We start from the raw sequence: 12117 nt of genomic DNA on the forward strand, positions 1-12117 counted from the left end.
ATCGGTTTGACCGAGATGAAGTTATCTCATTTCCTGTTTGGAAGCTGTGTTACACGAGGCGGAGAAATGTGTCTCACGGAGCGTGTAAGTGGTGTGGTTGCTATTGACTAAGACCTATAGTATGTTTTTACCTGTTTTCTTCTTTCTTCCCTTCTACTCTTTTATGTCACTTCTTTTGACTATGTCTTTCGTGTCCTCAAATGATTTCTGTCAGGCGGTGAACGTATGTAGGCTGGGTTACGACATTTATATAATTACAGGTTCACTTATAACTTGCTCTCACTGCAAATGATATTACCATATTGAGTTCTAACTGTCAGGGTCTTGGGGATTTTACGAAACGAAAAGATGTTTTGTCGTACTTAAGGAGTAAAAGTTTTAACATTTTCTGTCTTCAAGATACCCATTTCACCGAGGATAAGGAAAGTATTTATAGAAGCGAATGGGGTTCTGAATGTTTTTTTAATTCATACAAATCAAACGCAAGAGGGGTTGCTATTCTTATCAATACTAATTTTGAGTACAAGGTTATCAGAGAGAAAAGAGATAATTCTGGAAATTTTTTAGCTATTGATATCATTATTGAAGGCTCTAGAATAACACTTATTAATATTTACGGACCGAATCATGACAGTCCAGAATTCTATAACTGTATTACTGATACTATTGATGAGTTTGATAACTCCAAAGTTGTGATATGTGGTGACTTTAATCTGGTTTTGAATCCTGCTATAGATTATGACAGTTATAAAAATATAAATAATCCTAAAGCTCGGGAAAGGTTATTAGAAATCATTGAAAACTATATTCTTGTTGACATATTTCGTGAACATCATGAGCACACAAAACGTTATACATGGAGAAAAAGTAACCCACTAAAACAAGCCAGGTTAGATTTCTTTCTTGTTTCAGAAGAAATGTTACCTAGTGTAGAAAATTCTTTAATAGATTCCGGTTATAGGTCAGACCACTCATTTCCGAAAATTAGTATAAAATTTAACACTTTTAAGAAGGGAAAGGGTTTATGGAAAATGAATAATTATCTTTTACATAATTTAGACTATCTTAACATGGTTAACACTTGTATTGATGAAGTGAAAACCAAATACTGTTTGCCTGTTTACAATTTAAATTCTATCTCTACAGTATCAGATTTTGATTTGCAATTTTCAATTGATGATCAATTATTTCTAGATGTACTACTAATGGAAATCAGGGGAAAGACAATTTCTTTTTCTTGTCATTTGAAAAAACAGCAAAATATTAGGGAGGAAAATTTGAAACAGACTATCCAAGAACTAGAAGAAGGGACTGAATTAGATGAATTGCTAGGAAAAAAGAAAGAACTAGAAGAAATTCGACTGCAGAAAATGAGGGGTAGCATTATTAGATCAAGAGCCAAATGGGTGGAAGAAGGTGAGAAACCAACCAGATATTTTTTGAGTTAGAAAACAGGAATTATACATCAAAAATTATACCCAAAATTCAAAAAGAGAATAACGAAATAATAACAGATCAGTTTCAGATTTTAGATGAAATTAAGAAATTTTATGAACACCTATATGATGCTCAAGATTGTATAAGTGATATTGATATAAATGATTTTGTACATAATTGTAATGTTCCTAAATTATCTAATGAAGAGTCAGAGAAATTAGAGGGTCTCATTACTGTAGAAGAAGCAGGGAAAACATTGAGTAAAATGAAAAATAACAAGAGCCCGGGGTCAGATGGCTTTACATCTGAATTTTTTAAGTGTTTCTGGAACCAATTAGGTATTTTTATTGTTCGATCTTTAAATTTTGGTTATCAAAAAGGGGAACTTTCCATTACTCAAAGGCAGGGAATCATTACTTGTATACCAAAAGGGGAAAAACCTAGAAATTTTATAAAATATTGGCGACCAATTTCTCTTTTAAATATTGTTTATAAGATTGCTTCAGGTGTTATAGCTAATAGAGTTAAGTCTGTATTGGGTAAGCTTATTAGTAATGATCAATCAGGATTTTTGGCCGGGCGTTATATTGGAGAAAACACCAGATTAATTTATGACATTATGCATTTTGCAGAGGTAAATGATGTTCCAGGTATGCTTCTTATGGTTGATTTTCAAAAAGCCTTTGATTCAGTCTCATGGGAATATATTGACAAAACTCTTAATTTTTTTGGATTTGGGGAGGGTATTAGGCAATGGGTTCAAACTTTTCATGCTCGGGATTCTTCAACTATTAATCAGGGTGGTAATCTATCAGATTTTTTTAATATTAAACGCGGTTGTAGACAAGGGGACCTAATTGCACCGTATATCTTCATACTTTGCGTAGAAATACTAGCGATTAGAATAAAAAATAACAAAAAGATATTAGGTATAAACGTTGATAACATTCCGATACTTCTATCTCAGTATGCAGACGATACATCTCTTATTCTTGATGGATCTGAGAGCTCCTTGCTAGAATCTATTAAAGAATTAAACGATTTTGCACAAATATCTGGGCTCATGATCAATACACATTAAACACAAGTAATCTGGATTGGGAGTAAAAAATATAGTAATGAAACATATCTGCCTGATCTTAACCTACAATGGGGGAGGGAGAAATTTACACTGTTAGGAATAGATTTTAGTGTCAACCTACATGAAATACCTAGACTTAATTTTGATAAAAAACTTATTAAACTAAAATCCATAATTAAAATTTGGAATAGAAGGATATTGACCCCTATAGGTAAAATACACATTATTAAATCCCTCCTTATTTCTCTATTTAACCATTTATTTATTTCACTCCCAAACCCCAGTACGGCCTTTTTGAAACAACTCAATACCATTATTTTTAATTTCTTATGGAATGGTAAAGCTGATAAGGTGAAGAGAAAAGTAATTACTAAGGAGTATTCAGAGAGTGGGTTAAAAATGATAAATATCTATGCCTTTGTTGATTCCCTTAAACTAGCTAGGATGGTTAAAAAGATTACTCCATAATACATGTATAAGAAAATGGCAGGTTTTACTCAACAATCTGTTTAACTGGAACTATTGCATAAATTTTGGGATTGATTATATAAGGTTATGTCAAAAACAATGTAAAAATGAATTCTGGGCCGATGTTTTCAAAGCTTGGGAAAGATTATTGACATCAGAAACTAATACGAAACATCAACAACTCTTTTTTCTAAAAAGTCCACTATGGCATAATCCACATATTAGTATTGGTGGACACTCTGTTTTCTATAAAGACTGGTTTAGGAAGGGTGTTCAAGTAGTTAATGATGTGTTAAAAGATTCGAATACTCTTTCGTTTCATACATTCAACGAATTTACTCAGAAATACAATGTACAAACAAACTTTCTTAAATATCAGGGTGTTATTAATTCTATCCGTAAAAACTTCCATTTACAGGAGATCATGGATAAAGACCTGATATTACCATATATTCCACATAATATATATTTATTTCTCAAATCACAACAGGACAATAAAATTATATATAAAAGTCTTTCAAAAAATACAGAAATTGCTACAGGAAAAAAAAGTGGAATGAAGTGTTTGTTTTACAGATTCAACATGGGCAAATATCTTTTCCATACCTTTTAAAGTAACAAATAACTCAAAACTTCAGTGGTTTCAATTTAGAATCTTGCACAATATTTTAACTCTAAATTCAGTTATTTTTAAAGCAAACATTGTTACAAGTCCGTTGTGTACTTTTTGTCAATTGCACCCTGAAACAATAATTCATATTTTTTGGGAATGTGAAAAAGTTTTTTTTTTGCAAAGTTTTGAAATCACTTCTCGATGCACTAGTTATCCCGTTCACTTACAATAAAGAATCATTTATTTTTGGATTTTTGCCACTTGGAAAGTATAACAGTATTGATAATGAAATTACCATGGTTATTAAGCATTACATATATAAAACCAGATGTTCCAGTAGCTCTTTAAATGTACATGCATTAATAAATGTAATTAAGGACCACCACAATCTGAAAAAATGTATAGCAACATCAAAGGGAGTTTGTTTTCTTGAAAAGTTTAATCTGGATTGGAATAAATGGAAAAACATATTATCTATTTAAGATCTCTAAAAGCTTAAAAAGTGTTTATTTTCTGTTTTATCAATATGTATGTTTAGTTCTATTGATTTATGTGGGTTTTTTTTGGGTTTTTTTTTTTGGTTTCCCCCCCCTTTTTTGACCCTGACAGTCTGTCCCAGGACTCTTCATTTTTAAAATAAGTATTATGATATGTCAAATTATAGCATTTTTAATACTCTGTCATTTGTTGTTACTAGGCCATAGTCTTATTTAGTATATCTTATATCCAGCTTTTACATTCAATTCAAATTTCATTACATTATAAGTCCCGTCTCTCTCTCTCTCTCTCTCTCTCTCTCTCTCTCATAAAAAAGCAACATATGAATGAGATTTAAGATCAATGTATTTGGATGATGATGATGATGATGATGTGTTTGGATGAAATATGATGATGATGCATGTGTTTTGATGATGATGATGATAATGTTTGTATTTGGATGAAATACGATGATGATGTGTTTGGACAATGATGATGATTATGATGAAGTGTTTGGATAATGATGATGTTGATGTGTTTTTTGGATGATGATGATGATGTGTGCGGATGAAAGATGATGATGATGATGTATTTGGATAATGATGATGATGTGTTTTTTGGATGATGATGATGATGATGATGATGTGTTTGGATGAAATATGATGATGATGCATGTGTTTTGATGATGATGATGATAATGTTTGTATTTGGATGAAATACGATGATGATGTGCTTGGACAATGATGATGATTATGATGAAGTATGAAGTGTTTGGTAAATGATGATGTTCATGTGTTTTTTGGATGATGATGATGATGTGTGCGGATGAAAGATGATGATGATGATGATGATGTATTTGGAAAATGATGATGATGTGTTTTTTGGATGATGATGATGATGATGATGATGATGTATTTGGATAATGATGATGATGTGTTTTTGGATGATGATGATGTGTCCAGATGACATGATGATGATGATGATGTGTCCGGATGACATGATGATGATGTGTATGCTGGATGATGATGAATGATGATGATGATGATGATGATTAACGGAAGGGAATTTGTTTGAATGAATTATTTTATTATGTACATCATATGTTGTTGATGAAAATGCTTCAAAAATAAAAAAATACAAAAAAAAAAAAATCAACGAACTAATGCGTTTCAGCACCGATAACAAAATTAGATCAGTTTGAATCATTTTTGGTAATAATAAGACTGCATTTGAATCAGGACTATGTTTTTATTAATGTGTCATTTGAAAAGATACATCCACTTATTTAGCTTGCATTCAATCTTAACTTTGTTTCGTTTTTAACTGCATATCTGCATTTTGCATTGACCGCTACATTGACCAATCACATACTTCATCTTGACCAGTAACGCCACCTGTCGCGTCATATCCGGGGCCAAAACAAAATTAGACGGCTATGCCGAAAAAGATAAACGGCATAGTTTTAATGCTGGTGGTTATAATGTAATACTGCTGGTGAAATAAATCAACGAGCTAATGTGTCTCAGCACAGATAACAAAATTAGATCAGTTTGAATCATTTTTGGTGATAATAAGACTGCATTTGAATCAGGAATATAATTTCATTAATGTGTCATTTGAAAAGATACATCCACTTATTCAGCTTGCATTCAATCTTATCATTGTTTCGTTTTTAACTGCATATCTGCATTTTGCATTGACCGCTACAGTGACCAATCACATACTTTATCTTGACCAGTAACGCCACCTGTCGCGTCATATCCGGGGCCAAAAGAATATTATACGGCTATGCCGAAAAACTCCTTAAAGGAAAAACTCTGGAAAACCTTGGGCGATTGAATACCATATTTTATATAAATCCTAAGTATTATGGCGCGGAAAGGATGTCATAATTAAATATTGTTGCCTAGGCAAAAATAAAATATTGCCTAGGCAAAATTATTTCTGCCTAGGCAAAAATCGAATATTGCTTAGGCAAAAATATTTCAGCCTAGGCAATATTCAATTGATGGCTAGGCAAAATTATTTCTGCCTAGGCAGAAATCGAATTTTACCTAGGCAAAATTATTTTTGCCTAGGCAAAAATATTTCTGCAATATTTTATTTTTGCCTAGGCAAAATTCGATTTCTGCCTAGGCAAAAATAATTTTGCCTAGGCAAAAATATTTAATTATGACATCCTTCCCGCGCCATAAAGTATATGTCGAATATGATATCCTATCTTAATGAATTATGTATTTCCAAATATTGAAATCCAAACATCTTTATCCTATGTGATTAGAGGCTAGATGAAAACATTCTATATCTATAAAAATATTTACAGAAAGCTTCACATATATCTGTACGGCTCTGTGTCCGGGGCTAGAATGACCAATCTACCCTAGACCGATACACGTGCTACCCGTATGCACGTGCTGCACGCTCTCCATATTTGAGCGCCCCCTATACTGATACATGTGCATTACCTAATAAGAATATGAATACCAGAAACGTACAGACAACATTTTTCTGCTATTCGGTGAACCGCAGAAAAAATTGTAAGTATCTAAAAGAGACTTTTCCTTGTGAAAACAAAATCTATTAAATAAAATCGTTAAAGTAAACGTTTTAGCTAATATTTTTGAACCCATTATGACATCTATCGAATGTATAATGACATACATTTAGCCTATACGTAGCTCTATAAAGTGATTCTATTTACAGGCGTCACTGTCGTTTATTTCTACTATTACTTCTTTTCACCGCAAATCGAGTGGGGCTCCGGGTTTTGTCTTCACCCCGATAACTGGTCCTGTCAACATCACAAATCAATAGGAATTAGCGACTGAAATATCTGTCGTCTAATCGGAAAAATGGTACCAAAATTACAATACATCTCTTTATATTCATTTCTCATGGACTAAAGATTGTTTGTTCGACAAAATGTCGAAAAACAACAAAATTTTCACGATAACTGGTCGCGACTCAGGGGGGCGCGACGAATTACCCAAATCTACCCAAATCCACCCAAATCTACCCAAATCCACCCAAATCTACCTTAATCTACTATGTAAATCAAACAAAATCATACTTACAGCTGATAATTTGGGAACGTGAACTTGTTAAATCAATTTTTAGTGCATCATTGTCGCGTAGTGCACCATGAATCGATATAATGTACACAAACACTCTAACTTCAGTAGCATGTAATGTCAAGGAACAACAAAGACCTGGTTAATTTAAAGACAATTTATTACGTAGAATATTGATTATATAACAAGCAATTCGTGAAGTCGATGTATAAAAATAGTAGATTTCCACGAAATAATTCTTAGACAAAAGTCTTCTATAATTCTAAGCAAAGCCTACATGTAAATATAAACGTCTGTTGAATGTTAAAAAATGTTAAAATCCAATTGTTACATACACATAATTTTTTACCAACATTCATAAAATTACTATGTATTTAATCGGTACATTTCAATATTTTTTATGAACAATACAGTCGTATCTAATGTGACATCTCATAAGCATCTTGTTGTATACTTGTCCTCTAGTTTTGACTTGGTTGACCACATTGAAACTTTCATACGTTTAGGTACACTGAGGAAACTGAAATATGTTCTTGATAGAAACTCTCTACAGACTCTATATATATCTTTCATTAGAATAAGCTGATATTGTTTTGGATGCACTACCACAATAGCTTATAGACAAAATAGAGCAAGTTCAAATTGAAGCTGGCAGGATAGCGACAAGTGCTACAAAAATTGTTAACATAGAACTGTTATATAAAGGCTTATGTTGGGACAAACTTATCAGATCGAAGAAAATTTTTTTTTTTAATCTCAAAATCATTCACAATAAAACACACTTGTACCTTCCTTACACTCAGATCCTCATGATTATAGAACCAGACAAACTGATCATCAGTTCAGACAAAAGCAAACTATTATAAAGCATCTTTTTTGTTTGCCGTCAGCTGTAAAATTATGGAACTCGGTACCTCAAGAATTTAGAAGTATTGACAAACTTTAAAAAATTCCTTAATAGAAATCTTACACGTCCTCAAACAAAAACTATGGAAAGTGAAAATTGTAAATTTTACACATGAAGCTTCGCTTACATTGCAGTATATTTGTAACACTTGTTCAATCGAAACTTAATTGACAGCCGTATTGAGTGATACAAACTTTAAGCTTGTTTCCAGATCCTTTTGCAAATTATGCGTTATTTTGTATATTTGTCTCTGAGTTAATTAAAATACTGTTTAAACTAATTTCGAATATTGTTAAAATATGTCGAACAACAATATACGTATAAAAAGTAAATCTCAGAATCTATTCCACATATATAAAAACCATGTTAGATACAAATACAATGCATATATATATATATATATATAAAACATACACGCTCTAAAATGTACAAATACAATACTGTCATTGACAGTAGACATATTTCAGTTCTCACTTTACGCAAGTGCACCTGACGAGGTGACGAGTCTGAAATTGACTACTTATTTGTATTTACCACTAAAATGAAAAAATGCAAAATTTATAAATAATTAAAATGTCAATGTCAAGTCAGTATACTGAACTAGCCCATGAAGAAAATGGTCTGGTTTCAACAGTTTTTCTATGTCCTGGTTTTTGATGATTTCACGCGTTTGCGTTGACATGGCCTTTTGCCGCAAGATTGTTTTGGCCTCGGACACTGAAACTCAACATTTGAGGCCATAAAAAAGCTGCTGATTTGGGAACGTTTCTTGCTTGCCAAAAATTTATGGAAATGAATTGACTTTTCTTCAGATGTTTTATCTTGCCAAATATGTGGGGCGACGTGAAAAGATTTTACGGGACACATATATAAGTAGACAATTTCAGTGATAAAGACAGTTTCTACAAGATATGTATTTAGTGACATTTACATTTAAAATATACGTTTTACGGGACACATATTTAAGTAGGCAATTTCAGTTATAAAGACAGTTTCTACAAGATATGTATTTAGTGACATTTACATTTAAAATATACGTTTTACGGGACACATATATAAGTAGACATTTTCAGTTATAAAGACAGTTTCTACAAGATATGTATTAAGTGACATTTACATTTAAAATAAAGGGAAATTGAACGAGATTATAAGCAGGTGATCATAGAATTCACATACATTAAAAAAAGTGTATGTATTGTTTACATTTATTTAATATTGCGGTATATACTTATATATAGGAAACAATAATAAACAAAACACGAATTGTACATCTGCTTATATTCTCGGTCTAATTTGCATGAATATTTGACTTACCAATTTAAGTCTTGTAAGACCGCACAGGTAGTCGAACTCTGATCCATTGGAGCGACATGATCGGCAGATGTACGCTTCTGGTGAAATTGAAAAAGACTCGAACTGCGTGGCCGTCACAGCTTGGCATTTGGAGTGGTACCAAATATCACAAGATTCACACAATAAACTTTGAGTATCATGCGTATTCAATTTACAGTCACCGCATGGCCATTTAGGCTGATTGGTTTTCTTACCACGTGGCATGGTAAGATGTGTTGCACAAATGGACATAAGTTATTTGTTATATAGGTAATGTTCTCTAATACGAATTCTGATTGGTTGTTGAAAAAAACAAACACCTTAAATTCAATTACAAACCCAAGCTTCTATTAAATGCTACTAGTAAAAGCAGTTGGGCGGGATATATTTGATGTCGTGAAACCATACACATGCATCAAATCAGAAACAATTATATGCGCGTGTCAATTAGTATACTCGAAATCACAGACCCCCGTGATGCTGTGACAGGTGGACGAGCGTGGACCGAAATGTTCACACCTGCTGATTGTTTAGCGGTATACCCGATCGCAGTCAGGTACACGCGTTATTGTCTGAACGGAGTTGTGTAGATATAAGTTTGCATCCATGTTTGAAAAGAAGACATGAATTACAAAACAACCGCATTTCCATTTGTTTTCAACTTTAGCAGAAGCTTACATTTGCCGCTCAACTAAAATCATAATCAATTTTTACAAGAAAATTGATAGCCAAACATGTATACTTGCTGTTTGTACAAGGTTTACATTCCTATCTCTTACTGAATTGTTTTTTTTAAATTTTATTGATTGAATATATAAGATATAGTCAGCAATCAAAAGTTTGAATATTTAAAATAAAGATTAATTTTCATGTCGATATAAATGCATTAGATAAATGAGATTTGTTGGTCGCTTCAATTAAATAAATAATGGAACTCATTTGCTATTTCGTTCTGGTTGTAACATACTACCTATTCTATTTCCTCTTGTGATGTTGTTCAATCTTACAAGTTCAGAATATACAATTGGTGTTGGCAAAGGGGATTGGACAACAGGCTCAGCTTTTATTAGTCTGTTCCTATAGATTTCCAGTTTAATGAACATATGAGTATTACAAAATTAGTATCAAGTAGGAAAATATGATGTATTTTCAATTGATATAACTTTCATATAAATATTAAATGAGTATATAGACATAATAATATTACATTACTTATAATTTTGAAAGCGTTAACGTTTTTAGATAAGAACTAATAAGAGTCTATATATATCAGCTGGCAGTAGGTTATAAACTGTTATGGTGTGATGTCAAATATTAAAGTAAAGTGGACATTGGAAGAAGAAATGAATTTCGTTTTTAATATTAACATCCATATACAGGAACAGTCATCAACCAAATTATCCATACATTTATCGTAATTTGAATAATTTAAATCACTAGCTTTGTTTCGTAATTGACAATTTAAACCTGTTATAAACCTTAAAGCTTCCAGTTGAACAGATTCAAGTAAATCGGAATCGTTTTTGTACAGTTATCCCAAACTTTATCTGAGTATTCTAATACTGGTCTAATGTTTGCTATATATATTGTTTTGAGAGTAAATTAAATTGCTAAGTTTGTATACTGTATGTAGAATTGTATTACGGAGAGGACATTGATAAGTTATATATAATTGTATTACGGAGAGGACATTGATAAGTTATATGTATTACGGAGAGGACATTGATAAGTTATATGTATAATTGTATTACGGAGAGGACATTGATAAGTTATATGTATAATTGTATTACGGAGAGGACATTGATAAGTTATATGTATAATTGTATTACGGAGAGGACATTGATAAGTTATATGTATAGTTGTATTACGGAGAGGACATTAAAAAGTTGTGAATTTGAATTTGCGCCCAGTCCTTTTGGGTATTGTTAGCAATAAAATTCTTTTAAATTCAATATTTATCTATTGTTTTAAATTCGAAATAAATCTATTCTCAATTGTTCTTTTCTTTATCAGAAACTAATATCGTTTGATATAATAAACTTTACAAAATCAAAAAATGCAATTGTACGTTCACGAATTACGGAATAATAATTAAAAATCCTTAAAAAACTGATAAACGTGGGCGGGACACCTACAAAATGTCTTGGGCTACGCAGACGCACCGCGATTGGTGTAATTGCAGTTCAAGCCACGCCCATCTAATTAGAGGGCGGAGCTTCGTAAGATCATAGACCAGTATATATCAGAAGCCCCTATTTGACGCTGTATCCATTGCTAGTTAATAATTCAACATGACATCACTTCTTTTCGGCAGCAGCTACATCGAGCGATTGAGACGATACTGCAACAACGACATAGAGACACCAGGAGGTACACACTTCTTCTGGAAAGGAGGTCTACGAAGCGATAGAATGGACAGCGCATTACTCCAGAGAGCATTAGAATGCAATGTCGACACGGCATTCATCCACATCGGAGGAAATGAAATAGCGGCAGATTCATACCCCAAAGAGATCTTCAACAACATAGCTCAATTAATTGACCAGTTCATCGCGTCTGGCATACGAAATGTATACATTGCAGAAATTCTGACGAGGGAGCCCAGCGCCAAGAAATGTCCAGCCTCACAAAGATGTCATTTGACCGGCAACGAAAAAGAATAAACCAACTTCTACAGAAGAAATATGGTAACAACTTCGTCACATTAAAAGACATAAAATACCCACAAGAT

General features: G+C 32.4%; 1 protein-coding gene across 1 annotated transcript in view; it reads left to right on the top strand.

Moving 5' to 3' along the window:
• Positions 1-12117, top strand: part of LOC117316570 (coiled-coil domain-containing protein 112-like) — a 56605-nt gene continuing 44488 nt past the window's right edge. The window contains exon 1 of the mRNA XM_033871215.1: positions 1-84. Coding sequence (XP_033727106.1) covers positions 16-84 — 69 coding nt within the window. The 5' untranslated portion in view covers positions 1-15. The remainder of the gene's footprint in view (positions 85-12117) is intronic.

This window comes from Pecten maximus, chromosome 18, assembly GCF_902652985.1.
Source record: "Pecten maximus chromosome 18, xPecMax1.1, whole genome shotgun sequence".
NCBI lineage: Eukaryota > Metazoa > Mollusca > Bivalvia > Pectinida > Pectinidae > Pecten > Pecten maximus.